At 45.7% G+C, this 27,375-nt stretch overlaps 1 protein-coding gene across 3 annotated transcripts in view; it reads right to left on the bottom strand.

Annotated features, from left to right (window-relative positions):
• Positions 1–369: 369 nt before the first annotated feature.
• The window catches only part of tns3 (tensin 3), a 48,705-nt gene continuing 21,699 nt past the window's right edge, over positions 370–27,375 (bottom strand). For 2 of the 3 annotated variants that reach the window (XM_083782917.1, XM_083782918.1), the window contains exons 13-27: positions 23,169–24,431; positions 16,245–16,402; positions 15,493–15,628; positions 15,260–15,343; positions 11,518–11,656; positions 10,652–11,247; positions 10,443–10,529; positions 10,193–10,324; positions 8,347–8,442; positions 8,053–8,130; positions 7,528–7,608; positions 4,661–4,829; positions 4,367–4,435; positions 4,028–4,057; positions 370–3,587 (exon numbers count right to left, since the gene is read on the bottom strand). In XM_083782917.1, coding sequence (XP_083639043.1) covers positions 3,440–3,587; positions 4,028–4,057; positions 4,367–4,435; positions 4,661–4,829; positions 7,528–7,608; positions 8,053–8,130; positions 8,347–8,442; positions 10,193–10,324; positions 10,443–10,529; positions 10,652–11,247; positions 11,518–11,656; positions 15,260–15,343; positions 15,493–15,628; positions 16,245–16,402; positions 23,169–24,431 — 3,266 coding nt within the window. In that variant the 3' untranslated portion in view covers positions 370–3,439. The remainder of the gene's footprint in view (positions 3,588–4,027; positions 4,058–4,366; positions 4,436–4,660; positions 4,830–7,527; positions 7,609–8,052; positions 8,131–8,346; positions 8,443–10,192; positions 10,325–10,442; positions 10,530–10,651; positions 11,248–11,517; positions 11,657–15,259; positions 15,344–15,492; positions 15,629–16,244; positions 16,403–23,168; positions 24,432–27,375) is intronic. The other variant, XM_083782919.1, reaches the window with a different exon arrangement.

Here is a 27,375-nt window from a genome sequence, read left to right as displayed (position 1 = left end):
TTTTCTAGGTATAAATGAAAATGAGGTTGTCTGAAACTAACATACTACACAGTATGCTATTTTCAGTCTACTGTTTAGTAGGCTATTAAGTTAAGCAGTAGGGTTTCAACTTTGCATAGAAGTGTAACTGTTGAGGCCTACTACAAAATACCCTGAATTTAGTGTGCATGATGCATCTCCCATACTATTAGTATGATTAGCTACTAAGCTTTTGGACATACTAAAAGTAACTTGTTAGTATGTGATTTTGGACGTTTTCTGCATCATGAGGATGTTATCAGTTCTATTATTGACAAGTGTTATTGGTTCCACTTAGTTGTAATAGTTGTCATTCTTGGCCGAAGTCATGGCAATGTCACAATGATAGAAAACTTTTCCTTTTTGTTTATTTACACAAAACGTCAAAGGTTTATTCCAATATACAAATTAACTGTTCATAAAAGTATGTCGTGGACTGAGACACACAATAAAATGTGCTCTTTAAAATATGAGATAGTATAGGTGTGAGGTACAGATAGTAAAATCATAAAAAAAAACAATGTAACAAACGTGTACATAATCACTGAAAGCTTATTAACAAAACCATATTATAATGAGGTCCCTCTCTACACAGTAAAATCCTGAGTGTTAATTTAACTCTGGGTGTACAAATTAGTTAAAAGTAAGAGTGTAAGTAATTAGTTTTCCATTAAAATAAGCGTATGTAGGCTGCTCACACTACTTTTAACTCTGAGCATACAAATGAGTTAAATGGAGTGTGACTCATTGTATTTCATTAAAATAAGCCTATAAGTATATAGCTCTACAATACCAATCATTGCTATATAAAGTGTTTGTTCAGTCTCCTCACAGCTCTTTAATAAACAGAAAATACATTAATTTTGAGATGGGGATACGAGAGAGAATTCATACAGGAGACAGGATAAATAAAATAAGTGAAATAGAAGGGATGAAAAAATAAAACAATAAAAAAAGGACATCATTGGAACTGGAACACTATAAAACTGAAGCTTTGTGGAGTTCCCTCTCCTGATTGGATGAAACTGGTATCCCAAACTGACATTTTATTTTGTGTTTACTAAAGAGCTGGAGAGACAGGGAGACCCTGTTACAGAACAAATAAGCTTTAACACTAATATGTTATGTTTTTGTTTTATATATATATATATATATATATATATATAAAACAAAAACATCACTTACACACCCTATAAAACATTCAGGATTTCATAGTGTAGCTAACATAGTTAGCAACAAAAAAAGGTGACCAAGTTAAAGCATAAGGGGATAAAAATGGCCACAATCTCATAAACAATGTACCTTAGTAAGGTGTCAACAGGGCTAACAAACTTAGTCTTTCTTCCAAAGCAAGAGTATACTGCTTATCACCGACTCTCGGTATGTCATGTTCTAAATTTATTAGCGCAAGTCAAAGCACTTTTAATTGCTTAAAAATAACCTATAATACTTGTTCTATCAACATAGAAGCCAATATATAGATAAAGTTTTCCTTTCTCATTTCAAAATGTACAAAATGTCATCCGATACATTTTATGACAGAGACAATAATCTAACTGTGAGAGGAATGTCAACTGGCACTGTGTTTAGACACAAACGTCTTGATGCATTGTCATAATTGTCATTAATATATATTAAGGTTTTACTTCAAATATTATTTTTTTCTGTCGTTCCATTCATTTCAACACACACGCACAGCTCTCTCTATAAAAAAAACTGATAAATTTAAAAGAGGTCATATTCACATACAACTTCATCCAAACAAAATAAATGTATATACTGTAACAGACGGGTCTACTCTGTGGCGACAGGTGACATTGGGGTACAGAGATGCTTAACCACGTATGACCCTGTAGTCTATACTTATGAAACCAATACTTAGTTGACCAGGATCGGCCCTGTACTTGACAGAGTAATCTAGTAAGAGAGTGGCGACACCAGCGTTGACTCCCATTGTAACAATGGAATGCGGAAGTGCTCATTCTATCTCAATGGGCTATAGTTCCAATGTTTGGAACTATAGCCCATAGCGCCCCGCTTTGCGGCGAGATCAAAGTGTGTCGCCACTCTCTTACTAGATTACTCTGGTACTTGATCTGCTCGCCGCTACACATAGGACTCTATCATCCATGCTAAACCTCTTATCCCTAAACTACTTTTCTTTTCTATTTTGAAAAACATTTTTGAATAGTTAAAATAGCCAATTTACATTGGCACGTTGTGAGTGTGTAGATTAACTATACAAAAAAAAAATGGATAAGGGGTTTAGCATGGACAAAAGTAGAGCCCCCAAATCTCTTTGGCCAAAAAAGCTGAACTCTACAAGCTCGAGCGAGGTTGTAGATCAGCCATTTTAACGCGCCGAAACGCTCCCTCCTGAACGGGGATGTTAGGATGCAAGTGGTCGGTACACGCCACTCTAATACATGCCACACTGTAATGACTTACAAAAATAAACATCTTACATTGCATAGATGAAGTATGGGATAATCCCGTAGTATAACATTTACTGTATACTTACGGATGCAGCTTCTAAGCCCCATTTTTACACAACTACCCCGCCCACCCCAAGAGAAAGTGTTCGGAAGATTCTGCAGCACAAATGCAGCATAGATAAAAAAAAAGGTGGAGATGTATTTGGAGCTTCTGCAGTGGCTACAACTTTACATATAGTTAAATAGCTTTGAGTAAAGTACTTTTGGTTAAATATTAGCAGACACGCAGCGTTTCGTGCAACATTTCCAGTTTTCGTGCCCAGGGCCACTGTGTGGACTGGAAGACAGACCATTGTGTATACTATACAAAGCAATGTTGTGGTCTGCTGAAACACAGGGTTTCAAAGTCTGGGGCCATGGGATCCCACCAGGGGGGCAGTTTGAAATACAATTCTATTAATAAGATTATTGTGCCAGTGTAACCACTTTCAACCTGGCATCCCTATTTTGGGAATGTTGTCAAAACAATTAAAATTAACACGTTTTCTCCATTTTGCAATAGGGGGCCACAGCCAGAGACTATGGCTAACTGGGGCTCCTTGGCGTGAAACGTTTGGGAACCTCTGTGCTGAAACTTAAAAGACTATGGTTCTGGAACACACATCTTACATAGAGACTTCTGTTTTTCGCTCATAAATGGCTTCCTTACAGTGTATGCAAAGGAGGGGAAAAAAGTCTGTCCAAAGTACATAAAGTTCATATTTTGGAATGATCTCCTCGAGTGGTCCTGGCACTGTGATGATTACAAACATGACCAGCTAAGATCCACAATTTTTCCATCTCTGGATATTAAAACAACGCATGTTGTTCCTAGTCCTTTGCCTTGTTGAGGCGACGGCCTCGTCACGGCATCCGTTTGTTTTCTGTCCTTTTTGTCCCGGTAAAAAAAAGGACACTTCAGGCCATCGTCTCTCCATCGTCTTGGCCTATTTGTTCTTCTGAGATCCAATCATCACCTTGGAGACAAAGTTGACGATGGCGCTGGCCGGCTGCTCCGGGTCGTGCTCGGCAAAAAGGTGGCAAACGTTGTCCATGACGCTGCCTCCCGTCTTCCTCGCCACGAAGCCGAAGATCCTGAACGCGTGCAGGAGACGTGTCAGTAATGGCGGGCATTGATGTGATGGCAACGTGGCGGTAGAGCCCGGTTTATACATTGTCGTATGCCGGTGTCCCGCACCGAACATGGCCGAGCGGCGGAACACCGCCGTATGACACCGTATAAATGGGCCAAACTGTAAGTCTGTAAACATGCTAGGGATGCACCGAATGGAATTGCACCGAATGGAATTATTGGCCGAAAAACCAATACCGAAAATAGGAAACAATGAATACCGAAAGGCCTAAAAAGAAATTATATATTTATTTTGGCCATTTCGGACAAATATTTCCAGTGACCGATTTTTCGGTGCATTCCTAATACATGCTGCAGACGTTTACATAAAATGATTTGCTTATGTACCAATAACAAAATCTACTTGTGTAAGTATGTATAAAATAAGTATAAAAATACGTACTTTGCCGCAGGGCAGCCTTCTTTTTTCCACCTATGATGGAGAGAAAAATAATTTAAGAATAAAGTAATCTTGTTAGGTAACTTAGGCCTTGTAACTTACTTACAGGCAGTAGAGTAAGGAGAGGCTTGGTTTTATACCATACAGAATCATCATGCGTCAGTAATATGCCCACACTATGTCTACAAACTTGGATTAATACAAAAACAATAAAAAAAACTGTACACAAAGAAAAACATCCCTAAATCAAATCCCCCCCTTCTTAGGACCACGTATAGAGAGTAAAGTAATAAATCAGAATGAAAAACCTAAAATAAAAATTCTGAGTCATCGGTAACCTACCTCCTATCTTGAGAGTCCAATGCACAGAATATGACTGTGTTGACAGCATAATGCCTCCTGAAGAAGAGTCTAAGAGAAAGACAAATGTAGTTATGTAGTAGACCACGTGTGTATGATGAGGATAATAAACGCAATTTACAATTCCCTAGAGACGAGCGGTAGCCAGAGATGTTTTAGACATACATATTGGTCGTAAAGCTTTACTTGAATCATTCGCTTTGTTTTCATCAAGACAGGTCACGTTTTTGTCTGTCTGTGTGTGTGTGTGTGTGTGTGTGTGTGTGTTCTCCTTACTTCCTCTGGTTGTCAGTGAGGGTGATGCCCTGGGAGGAGACCTTGAAGTGGACCACGGTGGAGATGGGTGTGGGATCTGAGCTGAGGGTGACAGTGGTGGCCTTCTGGACCGCCTGGCTGCCCGTGAGAGACTCCATCTCCACAGAGCCCAGGTACCACACGTTACAGGCTGGAGGAGTGCAGTAGAGCCATTAGAACCAGGCATACAGGGAAATCGCATGATGTTGCATGTCTCTATTGCAGTGGGTTTCAACCCTTTTCATGTCGAGGCTATTATTTATTCTGAATTTGAGCCACGGACTACCGTTTGATGAGATTTAGCCTCTCAGACACAAAACTAAAGAAAATGTTGTTGTTGTTGTTGTTGGATAAGACTTTGTCCACAATTCCATGCTGTTGGCAATCGTTGATCAAAATGTGTGTAGTTCTTCCACACTGGAAGAACTACACACTAAGAACTACTACTAAAATAAATTGTCATCCCATCAAAAAAAAATATCTTTCCCCTTTAAAAACATTTTCATCTCCTAAAATGTTTTTGTCATCCCCTCAAAAAAATATATCTTTCCCCTTTAAAAACATTTTCATCTCCTAAAAAAAATTTGTCATCCCCTCCAAAAAAAATATCTTTCCCCTTTAAAAAAATTTTCATCTCCTAAAAAAAAATTGTCATCCCCTCCAAAAAAAATATCTTTCCACTTTAAAAACATTTTCATCTCCTAAAAAAAAAAGTCACAGCCTTGATTTATTTTTGTCACACCCTCCAAAAAAATTCCCCTTTCTAAAATGTTTTTCCATACCAGAAAACATAAACCACCAGCTCTTAAATAATCTACCTAGAAATGTCCCCTAAGGGGCTCCGTAGTTGTGCAATAACAAGAAGTCATGTGTGTTTTGTTTTAGCTTGTATGTTGTTTTGTGATATGATGCACTGATTGGTTGGCACTTTTAATTTCGTTGTACACGTTGCAATGACAAATAAAGATCTATCTATCTAAAATAACAATTCTTCTACATTCTCTAATTGTGTAGGCAAGACAGGCTACTTTTTCCAGCATTCATGAGGGGGAAGAACAATAAGATTCTGATGCCCAAGTTAACATGATATCACGCTGGGAAAGACTCACGCTGTAGAGCGCACTGCTGCTTTGGCGGAAGTAGCGACGTGTTGTGATTGGTCGGAAAATATCGTATCCAGGGGAAATACATCTGATGGATGTTCCGGCCCGACACTTCCGGCTATGCACTTAGGATTAGGTTGTGACCAGGCTTTTCTCTTCGCAGATGAGTAAGGCTGGGACCGAGGCTAACCTGATATAGGGCAGGGCACGTTCGGAAATACCGCACCGGAGCCTATTAGTTTGCATTGCACAGTGCACTCAGTGCTCTATATAACCAGATACTAGTTGGTGAGTAGACGTGGCCTAGACTGGATCACACTAGTCTGTTCGGAACGAAAACCAGGCTTTCCACCGTGTGGAAAGTCTGCTAACGCAATTGGGGTGCAACAGCTAATCAAAGTTATTGATATAATCGATTATAAAAATATATATTTTCTGGGGGGATTTTATTTTATTTTCCAGAAACACGATCTTGCAGATAGATCGACATGTATGATGTATCATGCCTGGTTCATTCACCAGTGTCAAAGGTGCTACAAAATGACTAGCCTGGGAAATATTCAGTCATCAGGCAGGAAACCGGGATCAGAAGTACCCAAAATTCCCAGTGATCAAGGGCATCGTAATGTTATGGCCTACCGAATAAAAGCCTTGATGTGGCGTATGAATCCGACACGTTTCTTCAAGCATGTCTTGGAATCGTTCGTTTGGTATATCCATCTTTTATTCCAACTCGTAGCGACTGACGAGACTAAAACAAACAGGGGGGGGGGGACCAAAACAAAGCGACGCCGAAAAAGCCAGAAACCACAAACGGGAATTTCTTCTTTTAGATTTGACCATCCGGTCTAGACTGGATCCCACAGCGATTCAGAAACCCAGACCAGGTTTTCCCCCAAGGTGGAAAGCCTGGTGACCTGAGGTTACAACGTGACACACAGCATGGTGACCTGAGGTTACAACGTGACACACAGCCTGGTGACCTGAGGTTACAACGTGACACACAGCCTGGTGACCTGAGGTTACAACGTGACACACAGCATGGTGACCTGAGGTTACAACGTGACACACAGCATGGTGACCTGAGGTTACAACGTGACACACAGCATGGTGACCTGAGGTTACAACGTGACACACAGCATGGTGACCTGAGGTTACAACGTGACACACAGCATGGTGACCTGAGGTTACAACGTGACACACAGCCTGGTGACCTGAGGTTACAACGTGACACACAGCCTGGTGACCTGAGGTTACAATGTGACACACAGCCTGGTGACCTGAGGTTACAACGTGACACACAGCCTGGTGACCTGAGGTTACAATGTGACACATAGCATGGTGACCTGAGGTTACAACGTGACACACAGCTTGGTGACCTGAGGTTACAACCTGAGGTTACAACGTGACACACAGCTTGGTGACCTGAGGTTACAACCTGAGGTTACAACGTGACACACAGCCTGGTGACCTGAGGTTACAACGTGACACACAGCTTGGTGACCTGAGGTTACAACCTGAGGTTACAACGTGACACACAGCCTGGTGACCTGAGGTTACAATGTGACACATAGCATGGTGACCTGAGGTTACAACGTGACACACAGCCTGGTGACCTGAGGTTACAACGTGACACACAGCCTGGTGACCTGAGGTTACAACGTGACACACAGCTTGCAGTGTGTATCTGTGCCATCGTAGTTATTATGGCTATTCGTGGTGAGTGGTGTTAGTGGCGCTGATTACCTGCGCCCTGCTTGAGCAGGTCGGCGGCGGAGTTGGTGACCGACTGTGAGCCGTTGTTCTCCACAACATCTTCCAGCGGATCTGTGCCACGTGGAGAAGGAGAGAACAAAAATACATGAGCAACGTGTTTGGGTGAGTCGCATCACTGCGACTCACCCAAACACGTTGCTTTAGAAATAAAAATAAGGCTTTTGTGTCAGCATGCCTCACACAATCACCCAATGCCTCTGATCCTCCCCCTTCCGGTAATCTAATGGGTTGATTTTTTAGGCCAACAATGACGGCGTAATTAAACACATTTTAAACTAAACACTCTTCCCCCAAAACTCATTAGAGATTGGTCTAAAACTGACCACAACCTCATGCTCAAATAATTCACTGAGGGACGTGATTAGAGTCTAACAAACAATTCATTGTGCAACAATGTGAATGGATTTCTGTTTACATGTGTGTGTGAAAGAGTGAGAGAGACAATTAGAGAGAGAGAGAGAGAGAGAGAGAGAAAGAGAGCTTGACGAGTCTCACCATGGTCTGGTATGATCAGTTTGCAGGGTAGAGCCAAGGGAGTGATTGAATGCTGACAGACCAATGCCGTTAAACTTCCTAGAAAACACACAACAACAGCAAAGCAAACCAGCCAGAGTTTAGCCAACCGAGCAACGGAATGCTGCATAATCATGCTCATAATATGAAGCATGCATCAGTGACCAGCAGAGGGCAGTGTGGTTCATGGTCAAAACAACGTGGTGCAGGTAAGCCCAGTAGCCACAAGGTGTCAGTGTTTCAGTTCAAGTAAAGGACACTACAACAACTACTCACCGAAATAGGGTTCATTAGGGCAGCCCTTTAATCGAACTCCTTTCTGTGTACACTCAATCAGGAAGTGACGGACTAGCTCATTGGACAGATCTCCTCCTAATAGCATGGAAAGAGTTAAGAGGTTTAAAAGGTGAGACATCACAGACATCACTTATAATTATTATGCATAACAACAGAGGTGGTCTGGCTTCTGTCCCCGTCCTGTCACATCTGACACATCTCATTTAGCCTGACCTCAATACCAGGTCCAGACACGGCATCTCAGCACAGCTACAGTTTCTTCTCTGGTACGCAGAAGTGTTGCACACTACATATTGAATCGCCACATTCGATCGCTCCGGAGATTAATGGGATTACGAATTGAACAGAAGCGCCCTCAGAGGGGTCCAGAGGAGAGGCGCATGTGAGGAATGTCTTGACACAAAAGACACCGAGAGAGGCCCTTCTCCTGATGCCGGGGTTGGGTTTCAGCCTCTTAAGGAGCCACAATGCCCTCAGCTCTGTGGGACCGTGTCATGATGTCACCACAGGTGCCATGGGGCTGAGATGGGATGAGGGCAGACAAAGGTACAGTTGTGTGTGTGCGGGGTCGACACATGGACTGACTGGTCACACGCTGGCAGTGGAGGGCCGGTGCCAAGGAGGAGCTTCGAGGCACTAACCATTAGCTGCTGCCAGATGGATTATTCTCCCTGGAAAGTACAGTCATTTCTGAATTTAAGGAATACCAGCACTCACTGTGTATCCATTTAGGATTCTTTGTTTTATTCAGAGTTCAGAGAGCGGCAGCAACGACGAATGTTTCCGCCACGAATTCATGCTGACGAAGGAAGGCCTTCGTTGCTGCTGGGGGGGAGAATTAGGAATAAAACAAAAGAATCCTGAATGGAGAAAGTGAGTGCTGGTATTCCTTTCTAGAGACTATTTCTACCAGAACCGTGTGCACCCGTGTTACATTCTCTTACTGTGAACTACTCAACTTGAGTGCTTGCTTCTCCTCTCTCCTACATTTCTGTAGTTAAAACAGCCCATGAAGATTTAAAACAATTAAACATTCATGGGCCCTTTTCTTTCTTGTGAAAATCATGCGTGTGAGATTGTATCGTCAATTAATTGTTCTTTGTTTCCACAATGACGCGCAACCACAGAATGTTGGCCGATTCCTCATCAAACCGCCGCAGTTTCTAAAAACAGCCGTCAGTGTTTCACCGTGCATACGCAAAACAAACAAGACGGGTATTTAAATAACATCTTGATCCCCTCGATACACCATGCATGCATATGTGGGACAGGGACGTTCCCGGTACAAGCTGCTGGGATCAGCGGAGGCGTATGAAGGCAGCACATCCATTGTTGTGAAGGTGTAACCCTAGCTGTACATCTAAGACTGCTTGGCAATAGGGGCCTGTTTTTTTGCTTTATCACAGCAGTGCCCAGGAGAGAGACCCAAAGCAAGGAGCTCTCACACACACACAAACACAGAGAGGGACTCTCAGGTTCCAGCCATGGAGGCGTGCGTTCAGAGGCTTGTAACTGTAGCTGGCTTTTATGTGTGTGGCTGTTAAGATTCCCAGGGCGTCCCTACGGTCCACCCTTACTACTGCCTGGCTCGCTACACTTTTACATAACATCATAATGTTATGTAAAAAGTCCAGGGGATCCACATTTTAAAGATAGATTATGAACCAAACGGACCCTTGCATGTCTGTAACGCTGAGCGTGTTCGATTTTTACGTTCAACACTGTGTAGATTGAGCTCCCAGAGATGAAACATTCTGTGAAATGGGGGTCCGTCAGCTAAAATGAAGATCTAACTGGGGGGTCTTTGACCGCCGATCCACCGTACCTTTCTTACTCTGCTGGAGGACTGAGGGTGGGGGTGTAGCCACCTTCATGGCCAGCCCGTAGGCCCCTCTGAAGGAGTGACTGTCCCGCACAATGAAGCAGCCAGGCTCCTTGTCCTTCAGGACTGAAATGGCTGTGAAGGGAGATGCACACGGAGGCTAATGAGGCCATGTTTGTCACAATATGCTTGAGAAAATGTAGAAGTTTGTTTTATTACTTGGGAGGTAAAAAGGCGGAAACTGGATGCCTACCTTGATCCCTTGAAATATCGGGCTTGTACCAGTATTTTGACGTGTCTTGGACAAATTTTACGGTCACCTGCTTGGTAGCCAGCACATCTGGAAAAGTCAGAGAGACACGCAATGTCCATTCAGTGTTTACAAAGCATAAAAACAGACAGAACAGAATTCATCTATGTGGGGGGGGGGGGGTACTTAAATCAGGTCAACTCAAATCGTACCAGGAAGGGGCGAGGCTGTGCCAGGCATCTGAGCCGAGAGGTCGGGCAGGACGTTGGGGAAGGGGATACTGAGGGAGCTCCCGCTGTGGGGGCTGGAGAAGCCACTGGGCGCGGGGGACGCCGTTCCCAGGGAATGCTCCCCGTCCGAGGCCCTCCTCTTCTCCGGCAAGAGAGGTGGAGCCTGCAGGGCCTGCTGCGGAGGCCGGCTCTGGCCGTCCAGGGAGGCCAGTAGCCCCCTGTTCATGCCCCCGTTCCCCAGGAGCAGGGAGGCCGAGGAGGAGGAGGGGGGCGGGCACTCCGTGCCGTAGCTCAGGCCCATGTCATGGTCCTGCTCGTCGAAGCTCTGGGCGGGACTGTGGCCGAGGGCGTAGCGCGCCATGCGGCTGTGCTGGCTGCCCCGTGGAGAGCTGTGGGCGTTGGGGGCAGGGTGAGGGTGTGGGTGGGACAGGGGAGGAGAGTGGTGGCCGTAGTCCAGTGACATGGTGTGTTGTTGTTGTTGGGGGGGAGGTTGCCTGGCGGAGGAGGGGTAGCCGCCGCTCAGAGACGTCTGGCGGCTCAGGAGGGGAAGCTCTGACCACGACTGTCCAATGGAAGAGCTGTGCATGGGGGTGAGAAGGGTTATTTAAAAACACCACGACATAAAGCATTCCTCAAGAACGGCATTAGTAAAAGGGCCAGGGGTGGAAAGAAATAAGTATCAATTCCACAATGTACACATTTTACAAGTAAAAGTCGGGTATTCAATTTACTTGAGTAAAGTACTTTTTTTGGAGTGAACTACTCCTTTAAGTACAGTACTTGAGTAAATATACTTAATTACTTTCCACCACTGATCATGGGTCAATCATTCGCAGGTGCGACCATACCTCTCTGTCCGCTGGAGTGTCCCACTGATGGAGGCGGAGCGTGTGTTGCTTAGCAACCTGTGGCAGCTGAGGGCGGAGTCTGGCAAGCCCTCGTCTGGATGGCCGACGTGAGCAACCATTTCGGGGTATCCCCGCAATTCTGTGTGGGAGGGAAGGAGTATTCATTAGAAATAAGTGACACAAATACGTCAGAAACCAATTTGGTCTATACTTCAAGTTTCTGTATATATGTATTTTATACTTAAAATACAGGTGGAACAACGTTTGAAATTATGCTAAATGTAATACATAAGTTCTCGTCTAGAACATCTAATGTGACGTGACAAGGAATATGTCTTTGTTGTTGCAAGTAAGCTGTTAAGAGCGACGGGGCTTTTCCTCTAATAAACCAAGCAACAAGGGAGCTGAAAGAAGGAAATGAAAATGTGGCCTGCTCGCTGTAGCCTCCACCTCAGCCAATCGATCTGCAGGAGACAGATTATCTGCCTCACCAACCACATACTAGTCGTCAACGAGACGGACTCAATCACAGCCCAGAAAGTAAAAGCCCCTCCTCCCTGGCCCTGACACAATCATCTAAAAGCTTTTATTTCATCAATCATAGCTCAGAGAGAGCCCCATTGACAGGGCCTTCCCCCCAATCCTTCAAGCTTGACAGCACGTCTCGACGTAGCTCTAGTTGTCGACGTCTCCATGGGTTACCTTTATGGGCGGAACGGAACGAGAGGGGCAGAGGCAAGACAAGAGCCCACTGGCGTCTCCTTTGTGCTCTCTGTGTACAGAGACACTTTCACTGCTGGGCCTGGAGACACAGACACAGTACAAGGAGTTGTAGCGCTTGCCCTATAGTCTTGACGACCTTATGCAGGCTTATGCAAAGGCTAAAAGACAATTCCTATGCATTTGTATCGCCTCGTATTCACCTGCTTTACTGTAAATCGATCTGGATTAAGAGCGTCTGCTAAATGCCTGAATTGTAAATTAGCTTGTATCTCCTTGTACAGCTACAGCTATCCTTCATTTCCTCAGTGATTATTCTAGCGGTGACTTTTTTGGTGAATTGAATAATCAAGAAGCAAATGTGTGTGTGTGTGTGTGTATATATATATATATATATATATATATATATATAGCGCTACATATATACAGTATATCATTGAACATTGAAGCACTTAAGCTGTATCTTATACTTTCGTATACTTTTGTTACACAGCAGTGTTGTTCAAAATAGCAGCTCTTCAAGGTCACAACACGTCAGTAGACAGTAGACACGTGAGCTTGCAGATATTTTCACAATGTCTGAAATGTTTTGATAACTTTCGTCTGCAACGTCACGCCCCAAAATAGGGTTGAATTTCGTTTTCATAATCGACTACTATTGATTTGTTCGATTAACTGTTGTGCCCCAATCTCCTTGTACACGACGTCCCAACAGGCCAGCTTGGGGTCGGATCAGGACAAAGATTGACATGAAGGTTTAGAACTATAATAAAAGATTGGCTCTGGTCTTTTATGCGGATCAAACTCTGGCAGTGAATATTCTCTGACCCCCCAGTCACTGGAGTGCTGCTGAGAATGGAAGCCAGCCGTGCAAGACGGAGGCCAACAGTGCAAATAAAACCATATTAAGATGTTGGGGTCTAATTTCCAGAGGAAGCCCAGACAGGCGAGAAGCCAAGTCAGTAATTTTCCCAGGACATTATCTTTTGAAGAAGAAGAAGAAAAAAAGAGAGCTTGTAAACAGTAAATATTGACATGACAGGCTTTGGAAAAAAGGACATGAAAGTCCACAAATGGCAGCACAACAAAGCACTAGAACAACACAACACTCCCAATCTCTGAGAATAATACTATATGCCCAGGGTGTGTTCCACCACCAAGAAACACCACAGCAAAAAAACTTCCACACGCGCACGGCATTGCCCGCGCGCGCACGCACACACACGCCCACGCACGCATACACACACACACACACACACACACACACACACACACACACACACACACACACACACACACACACACACACACACACACACACACACACACACACACACACACACACACACACACACACACACACACACAGAAAAAAGCTTGCTTTAGTCTGAAGAACATCACTATTATGTCTAAAAAAGGTTTCTTTTCAGGATGTGAACTACGCAAAGCATTCCCCAAAACCGTACATTGGGCAACCGAGACCCTGGTTAGGAATCTCCCTGTACACACATCTATGAGATGCCCTTTGTTTTCTGCGTCTTGCTTCCCACGAGCAGCAGCGTTACCTCTGACAGTCATGGCATAATAGTTAAAGCAAGGTGACCTGAAATAGCTCTCAGTCCCTTGCAATTATGTCTAGCTCACTGCATGGCTTTTTTTCTCCCTCTCATGGTCACTCGCTCACTCATTTTAAGTCAGTAGCGAGAAAAATAGCACGTGAGTCAGTGGCAGAGTGGAGGGAAGCTTACGGGGGCTTTGAGCAGGCTTCATTTCTTGTTATCTCCCCTTTGCCTTAACTGCCACTTTGTTCATTATTTGACTCGCCACCACAAATCCAAAGTGTCGTTCAAAGGGTAAGTGGCTGCTATTTTGGGTTCACAATGGGTCACTGGACTGACATTTCTATATTTTCAATAAATCCAGCGAGTTTCTATTGATGCATTGTTCAGGTTTCTATTGCCTATTTTGAGACTGTTAGGTCTATGACGCACAGGTAACTGAACATTTTCTTTATATAGTACATCACATTGTCCATCTTATCTATTCTCTCTTCTCATCTGTTTTTACACAAATGTCACTAAGTTTAGATACTTAAAATGTGAATCATTTATCCTTCACTTAACAAATCAACCATTTGTAGTGCCAAAATGTTCTTAAATTAAACAAATACAAAACTGAAGTAATTATTCTTTGGAGCCAAGGAAGAATGCTCAGCGTCGGGTAGAAATCACATAATGTCCAAAACTTTTACTTTTCAGGATTAAAATTCAAAAACAGCAAAAGTAGCAGATCTACAATCTCAAAACGCGTCGCTCTTCATTGCATTTCGAGTGTGTAGATGTTCTGATCGTGTGTTGAATCATGAACCATCCAGACCTCCCAGGTCGACAGACTCGACAACAAGTCGGCTTCAATGCATGTCCCCAGAGTCAAACGTGGAGAAGCCGAGTTGGGTTTTTCTTCACCACATATCTGGAACAAACTCCCAGAAAACTGCAGGTCTGCTACAACTATGTTCCTTTAAATCCAAGCTGAAGACTTCTGTTTTCCGCTGGCTTTTACTGAGATTTATGATTCTTATTTTTAAGATTTTCTTTTTTTTTGTTGGGGCTTTTCTGCCTTTTATTGATAGTATCAAGTGGAGACGGAAAGGAAAGAGGGAGAGAGAGAAGGGGAGAGAAATGCAGCAAAGGTAGTCATGAACGGGACTCGAACGCGCAACACGCTGTCAGGCCAAAACCTATATGTGGCATGCGCCTGGACCACTTGGCCAGCGGACGCCAGGTTTATGATTCTTTTTTTGCAAAAAACATTGTCTGATTCTGATTATTCTGTTACATTTAAACGTATTATTGTCTTTATTAAGTATTTTTAATTGCATTGAAAAGGCAAGAAATGAAAGAAATGAGTTTCTTTTGTTTCTTAATGTTTCGCGTAGCACTTTAAATTGCCTCGTCGTTGAAATGTGCTGTACAAATAAAAAAATAACATCTTCTGTTCAAAGACATAATTATGACCATACCGTGTTCTGATCTGTAACCTCCAAAGGACTGCATGCTGGGAGATGGAGTTTGCCTCAGGTGTGTAAACTCTGGCATATTTTTCACTGAAAAGAAATAAATGAATAAAAGTGAGGCGAGAATGTCAGACAAAACATAATGGACAGACATATCACGTGCACATGCTCAGTCCATGTGCACAGATAATAGCAACAGACCGTTTACACGACGCCGTGCATAGTGAAACATATTATACCGTAGGGTGTCGGGGGTGAGATTGGAAAAGCAGGAGTGGGCGGGGTCATGTCACTCCCAGCTTCGACGCCAGTGTCCATGTCTGGGCCTGGATGGGCTCGATAGTCAACACTGTCACTCCTGTACAGCATACCGTGCTGCAAAACACACACACACACACACACACACACACACACACACACACACACACACATAAATATGGGCCAAACATGCATGAATAACACACATGAGGATTCCAGTTCCACCACCCTATAGGACAGTGGTTTTCAACCAGTGGTCCTTGAGGGGGTTCGTCCCCAGGGTAAACTATGGAGAGGTTTGTGACCAAAATGGACCCTTATAGAATATAGACCCGTACGGGTCCATTTGGTTCCGTTTTACGCTCTCAAGAGTTAAATTATTGCATTACTTAATTTACAAGAAGTCTACATAATTAGAGAATAATTGTTATTTTGATCAACGTTTGCCTGTTATCTCTCCTAATGGTACCGCATCAATACAGCATGGAATTGTGGACAAAATCTTATCCAACAATAACAAAATATTCTAAGTTTTGGGTCTGAGGAGCTAAATCTCATCAGATGGCTCAAATGCAGAAAAATAATGCGGTATTTAAATATAAGGTCAGACAACAGTGAATGTAACCATAGAACCACAAGAGACCAACATGCACATTTTCACACACACACACACACACACACACACACACACACACACACACACACACACACACACACACACACACACACACACCTGAGATTGAGGTACGCAGGGAGAGTACGTCCGTGCACCCCTGTATTCCTCCGTGCCACCCCATCCAGAGCTGCAGAACCCTGGGTGGTCTGAGATGTTGCTTCCCTGGCGACTCAGACTCCGTATGCCGTCCCCTCGTACCTCTACGGACTGGACAGCTGGACACGCGCACACACACACACACACACACACGAACACACACAAACACACACAGGGACGAGAAGTGAGTTATTCAAAATTGTTACGATGATTTCTGAATATTACCATTAAGTAACAAGTAAAGTAAATACTTCTTATTTAGCACCTAAGAGAAAGACAGGTAAAAAAAACACAATAAAGACAATAAGACGATAAAGACAGAACATTCACATTTGCCATTCTGAATTAGTAACCTAGAATATATAACACTGTAGAACACAGTGGTTCTCAAAGTGTCTGCTGTGACACCCTAGGGTGACGTAAGTCCAGGGGTGCCGCAGAATACTTTGATAATTTATCAAATTATGACTTCAGTTTATCCACTTAAAGCCTCTATATTTAGCAAGACGGACCAGCAATCCTCCTCGCCAAAAATAGCCGATCTGTTATGAGCTTGTAGATATATGTTCAAGTGGTTCAAAGTCGAGTAGGAAGTTATTTTCAATCTGTTGCAATGGAAAATACTATTACATTTTCCTTGTGACATATACTGTGTCTTTTAGGGAGAAGGATTTGCATACTTACATACCGTCCGTAATATGACATAAACATAAGGTTCTATGATCTATAAAGTAACAATGTAATTCAGGGGTGTCTTGGATGAAAGAGTTTATTTATAGGCCACGGGTGACCTGAGAAAAAACTGTCTGAGAGCCACTGAACTAGAATAAAGAAGTGAATTGAACAGCATACTCCCATGATCACCATGTCTATCCAAGGTCAGACCGGCACTGTGGGAGCCAATGTTGTTGTTCATTCTGAACCGGCATTGCAATTGTAACTGAACCAAATGTGAAGATCTGAATTTATTTTTCCTAGCCAGGATTCATTTGAGAAGTATTCGCTGACGGAGCCTGTGCCTATCGTGACGTTCATGAATGATTTGTTTAAAATTATTCTGTCTTTTGTGTGAACATGAACGAATTCGGTCAATAACGTTATCGTTCATTTTCCATTCCATTATGGAACGCCTGGTGACGCGAGGTTCGGCCAGTCTGCGCCCATTTTGACTGGCTTGAAGAGAGACGATCTTCAACTGGGCAGCCGCAGAACCGGAATTGCTAAAGGGTGAACGAACGAACGAACGAACGAATCATTTGAGCTCATCTATTTAGTGGACGAGAGCGAAATGATTCGAAGTGCAATTCCCACCACTGGCCTGCAGTGCTGTTGATGTTTTGAGAGACAGCTGGGGAACGCTGCTGAGGGGCTAGTGGTGTGGAGGGGTGAGGGGAGGGGGGGCTGATTGGGGGGGGTCCGTGTTGTGACAGTGTAGAACGCTGCCACTCGGCACCAGGGTGTTAATTTGAGCTCTCCCAGAGAGCCCTGCCCTCTCAGGCTTGAGGAATGCTAATGGACCGGAGGTGTTAATGCGCGGGATCATTAGCCACACATTGTCTGCATGGCTGGCAAATCTGCCCGTGGACCAGACTATACTTTTACTTTATATTTGTATTCACCAGTTTGTGGAACGTGTAAAATGTGTCTGTGTTTAGAGTCAAGAGTAGCTCGGCAATGCATGCAGCAGACTGATGACGAGTGAGTGTGTGTGTGTGTGTGTGTGTGTGTGTGTGTGTGTGCGTGTGTGTGTGTGTGTGTGTGTGTGCGTGCGTGCGTGAGGCCCAGCGTGTGTCTTTTGTGTGCGTGTGGGTGGGAGGTGTGAGCAGGACGTCCAGGGACTTGTTGAGTTCATTGAGGAGGCATGACTCTGAATGGCCCCTGTCATTATAAGATGAGAGACAGCGGAACACTCCTAATGACTCTAACTACTTACCTCTGTCACATCTCATCTATATAAACTGTCTAACTAACTATTGGCTCTTTTCAACTGGAAGAACAAAGTGAACCTGCCAATGCTGTGATGCGTATTTCCTGGGGTTGTGGATTAGTTCCCGCAGACTACAGTGCTCAGGAACATACTGTACATGCTTGCACTAACCCTGAGTTCTGGGAATCTAAAAGTCACAACTTTCTATCAAAATCTATCAAAATTATCTTTCATAATATGGCTCTTTTCAAGCTCTTTCAAAGGTGACTTAAGGTTAAGAGTTAGGAGAAATCTTAAGTCACTCTCCAGGACAGGCCGTGTGATGCTGTCTCTAAATAATATGTGTTTCACCTGTAGTAGTTTCTCATAACATTTGAAATGAGAAATAGGCCATACAGTTGCTCGGTGGTCATTCATTTCACATTTATAACAGCTAGCTTAAATGTTTGTTAAAAATAACTTTAAAAGAACTGTCGAGATGCAGTGATGCAACCAGGCTACTGACCATTATCTCGGACCATTCAGTAGTCTGCAGTGCACTCTGCAGTGTTTTCACGTCGCCTAACCTTTTGGTATTGCCTCAGTTCACTTGGAACTTTGACGGAAATCATTAAAAAAAAAGGTACGAGGTACCGAATGAAGTTCACCCGGTACCATACCATGTCCATGTAGTGGAAAAGCACACATAGCCCACAGCAACATATTACAGAGTCAATCCAAATAATAGCTCGCAATTCCCAATAAACTCAAATAAAATCCTGAATCAAAGTGCAAACATCAGTTTCAACTATCATGCTATCTGCATGTTCAAGGAGGGAGTAAAATCATATTACAGAAGGCCAATATAGGCCGAAAAAGTAATAGCAAAATAAGAATATATATATTTTATTAAAGCATTGCATTGAAAATGTCACTGTCTGAATCCCTCTGGAGGGCCACAGCTAGTGAACCCCTTTTGGCACCTCTGGGGGGGGTCACAATCTTCACTATCTGCTATTTCTCTCAGATCTCTGACACAACATAAATCCTTGCCCTTACAATCATCCCTTTCTTCACTTGCCAAAGTGCACTAAGGGCCTTTTAAAAGAGTTCAAACAAATATACAACAGACACTAATTTGAAGCATACTGGTTGACAAGCAGAACTGGATGAAAAAGAAATATGACACAATAATGAGTCAGGAATCCAAGTCGTATGTTTGGCAACACATCACCGAGGTACAGCGAAGTATGCAAAACAAAGCAACACACAACCAAGTAGGCTCGGTTACTGTATGGAGTTACAATGCTGTAGGAGCCAACATTCACCGCAAAGCAACGGCAGGTGCCAAGATAGACGAACATCTGTTTAATGCTGATGTAGCAGCATCCATAAATTAAAAAACTGTCGCTCATCTTATAAATCACTTGTCCTGTACACCCGAATTGCGGGCATGTGACACAATCAGGCAGAATGAGTCGGGAACACAATTCTCTACAGAGTCTACACAGTAACATTCAACTTCACCAAACCTGCTGCTAAAAACAAAGCAGCTATCCCCCACATTAGAGGCACGTCACGGCCTCCAACGCTTGTTTCTTCTTGGAATGGCTCTTTCTGTGTCGTTGATATGCACAGACAGGTACGCCTTTGGAAGCGGACGGAAAATGCTTTGCCTCGGGGCACGCTTGTTCCTCTTGTTGGAAATTCCTCAACCCTCCCTGTATTCTTCCTTCATCATTCCCCCTCCCCCCAGGCAAGCTCAGGTACATGAATTGAAGTGTGTGATTCACACACCCATCAGATAGATCCCTCTCGCTCTCTGCTCTGCTCTACCTTACCAGGTAAAAACAAAATGGAGGAACAGTCGAGTGCCACCATGACAACTATTTGAGTCTACATTACCCAATGAAGTCTGTAAAACCTGAGCCAAGCTTGTTGTAAATCCTAAAAAAAGACCATAATAATGGATGTCTGTTGTATCAAGATAGCCATCAAGATTAGCTCATGTGTAAACAATGACATGGATAACGTTGCCTTTATAGTGTAACCACTGACATAAGATTGTGAAACCTCTTAAACCTCCACAACAGCAACTTCTGGGAAAGCTAGCTTATTGCTAGAAGGAGACCAACCGTTAAAGAAAGACAACAAACATTCCTTGAATTCCTTTAGCACAGCTTTTCAAAACCATGGCTAGTGCTCTTGTATTGGTTTAATTCGGATACAAGTCGATATAACTTGGTAGGCTACTGATAACCGTCATATGCCTGTTATGGCACGATAAATCAAAAAAACCACAATGAGACAATCAGAACTCACAGCATTGGTGACAACTTGTTGCACTTCCCAATAAGAGCGCAATACTTATCAGAGGGCAACAATGTGTTCTACCCGGTGATGTCTTACAGGTGAAGATTTACGTACACTGGATAGAAAGAACAGCCTTTAAGCATCAGTGAAATATTATTTTATGGTCTTGGAAAACTACAATTTTCTGGAGGATGCCAAATGTATGTCAAATGCAGAAGAAAAGAAAAAGATGAAAGGGGCAGGGAGGAGGGAGCATAACATGAAGTGAAAACGCACCAATGAAATAAATAAATAAATGTTTTTCTGCATGTCGATGGGAAGCATATCAAAAATATGTACCAGTTCCATAATGAAATACAGATATAACAAAAACATTCACCACATCAGCAGTATCCCCGTGTTCTTCTAAACCACACGAACCCTAGAGTCCCCATTCTGGGCATGTCATAGCAGGTGAACACTCAGCGAAAAGTGCCAAATATCTACAAGCCAGCAACGCGCGTGAGCTTGTAAATCCGCTATTTTCAGGGAGGGGACCAAGTCATTTATATGTAGCGTTTATCCGAAGCGGATATTAGGGGGTTCAAGGACACTTCGACAACCAACTCCAGGTCAGGGGGGGGCCCGGGATCGAACTGGAAATCTTTTCGTTTCCGCAAGCAGCCACTCTACCTCCTGAGCCGAAGCTGCTGCAGCCCCTTTAAGTATAGACCCCTGGGGGACCCCGGTCAAAATGTACGTGGTTAAATTAAATACCACATAACACAAAAACAAAAATAATCCCCACATCAGCAGTATACTGTCCTGTGTTCTTCTTAAATGCATCAAGCAATAAGAGAGCCGTGTTCAGAAAGGCAGATGACATCTGCTGCTCTCGCTTCCCCTTCATGTTCTGCACTTATCCCCCGAATCAGATAGCTGGAGACAGACAAGCCTCAACGGCACTCTCTTATCCCTCAGAATCATGGTGAAAACATCTGAAAAACCTGGCAGCAACCCTGCTATTTCAGCCCAACTAAACACTCCACGCCAGGTGGGAGAGAGAGGAAGCCGGAGCCAAGGCGTGCTTTTGGGTGAAGTTAACTCTGTACTTGTTTAAGAGGAAAGAGAAGAGTACATGCTGTGAGTCATCAGAGGTAAAAACAGAAGAACCGGATCCTAGTTTGAAATGTAATACTACAGAAATGTGTTATTATTATTAGTCAGTGTTGGGGAGTATTAAGCTACATGTAGCTGAGCTACGTAGCTGAGCTACATTTTGCTGTAGCTTGTGGTATTTTAGCTACATTCATATTTGTGTACCTCGTCAAGTAGCTCAGCTACCTTTTGGGTCATTTTTTGTAGCTTAGCTACTGAAGTTACAAGCTACAATTTTGGGCAATAACATGAAAGAAATATATAAATTTTGACCATTGGTTGCTGTGTTAATTCTTGTACTAGAACCCCCTTTGAAAAATCAAGGACTGTTCCTTTTTCTGATTGCTTTGAGGGCATATCAGCACTTGACAGCTGCCTCTAATTGGCCTCTGATTGGCCCTGGTATCACAGGGTGGGAGGGGTCTCCCAGGGGGGAGCAGGGGTCTCCTAGAGGGGAGGAGGGGTCTCCCAGAGGGGAGCAGGGGGAGGAGGGGTCTCCCAGAGGGGAGCAGGGGGAGGAGGGGTCTCCCAGAGGGGAGCAGGGTGGGGGGGTCTCCCAGAGGGGAGCAGGGTGGGGGGGTCTCCCAGAGGGGAGCAGGGTGAGGAGGGGTCTCCCAGAGGGGAGCAGGGTGGGAGGAGGGGTCTCCCAGAGGGGAGCAGGGGGAGGAGGGGTCTCCCAGAGGGGAGCAGGGTGGGAGGAGGGGTCTCCCAGAGGGGAGCAGGGGGAGGAGGGGTCTCCCAGAGGGGAGCAGGGTGGGGGGGTCTCCCAGAGGGGAGCAGGGTGAGGAGGGGTCTCCCAGAGGGGAGCAGGGTGGGGGGGTCTCCCAGAGGGGAGCAGGGTGAGGAGGGGTCTCCCAGAGGGGAGCAGGGTGGGAGGAGGGGTCTCCCAGAGGGGAGCAGGGGGAGGAGGGGTCTCCCAGAGGGGAGCAGGGTGAGGAGGGGTCTCCCAGAGGGGAGCAGGGTGAGGAGGGGTCTCCCAGAGGGGAGCAGGGGGAGGAGGGGTCTCCCAGAGGGGAGCAGGGGGAGGAGGGGTCTCCCCGAGGGGAGCAGGGTGGGAGGGGTCTCCCAGAGGGGAGGAGGGGTCTCCCAGAGGGGAGGAGGGGTCTCCCGCATGTACATTCTCAATTTAACGCTGAAAAATAAAAAGTAGCTGAGCTACTTTGAGCTACTTTTTCCATGTAGCTGTAGCTTTACAAGCTACATCTCTCCGGTGGTAGCTATGTAGCTTGATCAAGCTACTGCCATGGTGAGCTACTTGTAGCTTTACAAGCTACGCTTTCAAAGTAACTTGCCCAACACTGTTATTAGTAAACAATTATATTTTCTTTTTTTTACAACGTTTAGTAGCCAAAGGCACAAATCACAGTCATCAGACCTTACCACCAAGCTATGACACCACACCAATTCCATTGAAACCACACACATCTTATCATCACATAACCTTACACACTACACTTCCCATACAGGACGACCACCACCACCACCACCACCACCACCACCACACCCAGATGTCTATCTGTCTATCTTACCTGGCTGCTGTGTGTTTTGCAGGGCGGCGGTACTGTTATCGTTCAGTCTGTGATTGCCGTTGGAGCATGTGGTGGCCGAACCATTCACGTGCGACCCGCCGTTCCTCTTGACGGAGCCGGTGCGGCTCGGAACCGGCACGAAGGTGGGATCCAGGTCCATGATCAGCTGGTTGAGCTGGTCGATGGAGTTGTCGATGTCCACCGTCAGAGATTTGAACTCCTCGTCCCGCTTGTTGTTGTTGTTGCTGTTGGTCGCCAGCTGCTCGCCGAGAGGCGGCGCCTTCCGCTGGGCCTCCGGGGTCTCCCGGGGCGCGGGCCGCTGCGGCTCTGCGGGGAGGCCCGGCTGCTTGGGCGGGCTGCTCGCTTGCTTGCCCCCTCGGTACCGCTCCGTGTCGTCGCCCTCCTCGGGCATATTGTAGGCGAACTGTTGAGCGGCCACCATCTGCTGCTGGCGGACCCAGGTGTGCGTGGAGTAGCTGCCCTGTCTGTACACCTGCTGCTTGGGCAATGAAGTGCTGCTGGGGGCGGAGGAGGCCACGGAGTTGCTCCGGGGGCCGAGGCAGCCCCTCCGAGCCTCGGTGTAGGCCCTCTCGTAGTCCTCCATGGTGGCCGGCGGGGCGGGGTGGTGGGGGAGGTGATGCTGGTGCTGATTTGGCGGTTGCTGCTGCTGTTGTTGCTCCTCCACGCCGGGACTCCCGAAGCCGTCCGACAGCAGGGAGTTCTGGCTGCTCTTGTGGCAGGACGACGACAGCGTCCCCAGGCTGTCCACGCTGTGCAGGTCGTGACCCGTCATGACCTCGTCGTCCAAGATGTCCGTCTCCCTCTCCCGGGGCCGGGGGTCCCCGTTGACGTGCACCTGGGCGGGCACTAACCTCCGGACGCCGCCCGGCACGGTGCCGCCGCCACCGCCGCCGCCTTGATCCTCCATCTCCTCCAGGGAGGCGTCCTCGAGGCCGAAGCCACTCAGGAGGCGCTTGAGCTGGGCCTTCTCCTGGCGGCTGGGCCCCTGGCTGGGCCTGGTGATGGTGTTGGTGTTGGTGGTGGCGGCGGTGACGGGCGCCGCCGGTCTGTCTGCCCACAGAGAAGTGCTGGAGAGGCCCGAGTCGCTGCTGGCGGAGAGCGCGTGGTCGCTGTGGTCGGGACTAGAGGTGGTGGAGGTGGTGCGCGCCCCTCGGCCCAGCGTGGACACGCCTCCGTTAGGGCTCCTCTTGCTGGCAGTGGTGGGGACTTTGTCCTGGGTGGTGAGACCATGAGAATGTGGCACTGCAATGACAAGAGATGCAGCGCTTCATACAGTCAGCCGGTATGTATGGACACACATACATACAGTACACACACACACACACACACACACACACAAACACCTTTTCACAAACATACACGAACAAAACACTGACTGCACAACTTACTACAATCTAATGGTTTCAAACACACAGGTATGTTAACCCACAAACAGGACGGCAACACAGTCATTTACAGACAAGTCACTCGGAATTAATACACAGAAACTAGACAATAAAACACGCACGCACACTCCACACCACACACACACTTCAACTGCTGACAGACTAACAACATAGTGACAGACATTTCAGATTAGATGTGAAGTAACAGAGATAACATTATCTACCTCGTTACTAATTGCGGTAAAATGAGGAGGAAAGTATGTCAGCGATGCCGCCACTGATGCAGTGTGTGATCTAAATGTGTACCGCAGTACCTACAAAAGCATGGTCATTCTTTGCGATGATGATGATACACATTACACACACAAGCCAAAACCAAAGCACAGAACCTTCCCAACACAGCAAAATGTAACCCTGAGAGTGAGAAAATGGATAATATTTCACTTCAAACTGGGCATTTTGCCCTGAGCCCCTCTCGCTCCATCTGTCCCACCTGGCAAGGTGCTGGTTGCTTGTTGTGCAGCAGACAAATGGTGCGCGTCATGTTCAGGTTACATAAGTCAGAAAGACAGCCATGCGTATGCCATTCTGAGAGTCAGAGGGCCATTGATCTTCCAGCATTTGACCTCTGCATTCCTCACCCTGCTGCCAATATGCCACCCTGTGCTAGTGTGCTCCCTCCATCGCCCCCTTGACCTCCAGCATATGTCTAAACAACGTCCTTAATCCCCCCCCGAGGCAAGATCATAAAACAAATAAATATGTTGTGCAGGTCGGTGAGGTTCAGCGTACCGTGTGCAATCAATCACTGCACGGGGATTCTATAAAGATTGGGTCAAAAACAATAGATCTACTTACACAAAATAGACTAATAGAGGCACTGAATAGGGGCACTCTTTGCTTGCACTCAAAGTGCAAGCAAAGAGCTTTGCCAATTGATTTATACAATGGTTGGGTGTTGCGCACCAAAGACAGCAGATCTACAAAGCTCACAATGTGCAATACTGCAATGCACTGTGAGCTTGTAGATCTGCTACCAAGTGCAACCAAAGTATAACTCAGGCTTGAGTTAAGAAATGCTGTTGCTTCCACTGTCATTCTCCCTGTGCCTGCTGGACAAAAGAGAGCTGGAACATGACCCCAGTGATTCCACGCTAAGTACTTGCCTTTCAGTCAAACCATGACTGGAGGATCCGAATACCAGACACGCATGATAAAAAAAACTCCCTCCTCCTCCTCCTATGGCAGCCGACGGTTTCCCCCTTGCTCTCTCACAGCAGCACGCTGTTAGCTGGGGAAACACACATCCGGCCCGTGTACAGCTCTGGCTCGCGGGGGGCCCCACCGAGTGTGACCCTCGAAGGACAGATCCCCCAGGAGTATTCCAACAAATCCCTCTTACAACATTCCTCCTGGCAAGGTGCTAACACTTCTTGAGACAGATGTCTCCTCTTCTCTACAGCCTTCTTTTCCTCTCTGTCTCTCTCTCTCTCTCTCTCCAATCCTCTCTCAACCTCCCGCCTCTATCAGTTCTCTCCCCTCCCCCTCACTTGTTTCCCCCTACCCGGCCCCCCCTGACTGTCTCCTTGAAGAAAGAAATTGCAGCCAGCCATTATAGCCCTTACCTTCGTCTTCCCTGCCAGCAGGTAAGTCCACAAGACAAGTAGTCTTCAGAAAAACAAGAGATGAGGAGGAGATGTGCAGTCACATAAGGAGGTGAAGTGCCATGTGGCTTTTAGCCAGCCCCAGTCAGGGACCGGGTCAAGTCAATCTGAAATAGTTTGCATGAATTGACCCTGCTTACTCTCTCTCCCAGCACTAAGAAGGTGAGAATGTTTGCACTCCTCACAAGGCTGGGTGTGTGGGGGGGAGGGGGGGGGGGGGCTCGAGTTCTCCAAATATGGGCAGAGGAATGTAAACAAGTGGGGTGTGGCTTAGGGCTGGGGGGCGGGCCCCACAGCAGCCCTGTAACCTGACCTCTTGCAGTGCATCAGGGGACTACCCTGTCAGGGGATGGAAAGAGGGAAACAAGAGCGAATGAAAGGCCAAGAGAGGATCAGAGGATGAAAACAACATTCCTCTACTCCAGACTCTTTCACACTGTAAAGACACTTTTTAATTAGAGCGATTCTGCCTTCTACTTGTAGCTCTGGGCCATTTTTATGAAACGCGGTCGACCAGGTTCTCTCTCCCTCTCTCTCTCTCTCTCTCTCTCTCTCTCTCATATCATGAAATTACATGCCTGCCAACCTCGTGCACAACTCCAGCATGGAAACAGATGTGCAGTGCACTAACATCAATGACGGGGTTCCAACAATTGTTTCAGCAGTTTTTGTTGCCCAGAGGATGGTTAAAAGTCTAATTTATGCTTTGTTTGTTGTACGGTTGCTTTAGCTGAAAATCGGTTATTTTCTGTGAGCAGCGGCCATACAACAAAGTACAAAAAAACTGGGCTCATCCAGCACAATTAAATTAAATTGTCTTAACCAATGGCCAAATAAATCACCCACAAAAAAACACACCGTTTAAATATAGCCTTCATCAAACAACCTTTCACAGTTTTCGGATTAGTGAATGCCCCAAAAACCTCCTCCCAATACCGCAGCATGGAGGACGGACGGCACAATCCAAACAGTTTTTTTTCTTGTATGCCAGAACTGTGAGTCACAAGCTTAATGATCATCCATGCTTTCCTCAGCCCATGGCTTCTGTGTGTGCTTCCGCTGTACAGCAGACACGGCCCCCCTGGGGGACATTCCTCATTAATCCAACTGGCCTGCGATACGCAGGGTCCGCTATGA

This window comes from Protomyctophum parallelum (genome assembly GCF_964188405.1).
Source record: "Protomyctophum parallelum genome assembly, chromosome: 14".
Classification (NCBI taxonomy): Eukaryota; Metazoa; Chordata; class Actinopteri; order Myctophiformes; family Myctophidae; genus Protomyctophum; species Protomyctophum parallelum.
Note: the sequence above shows the minus strand (reverse complement) of the source record. Positions and strands in the feature narration are given on the sequence as shown.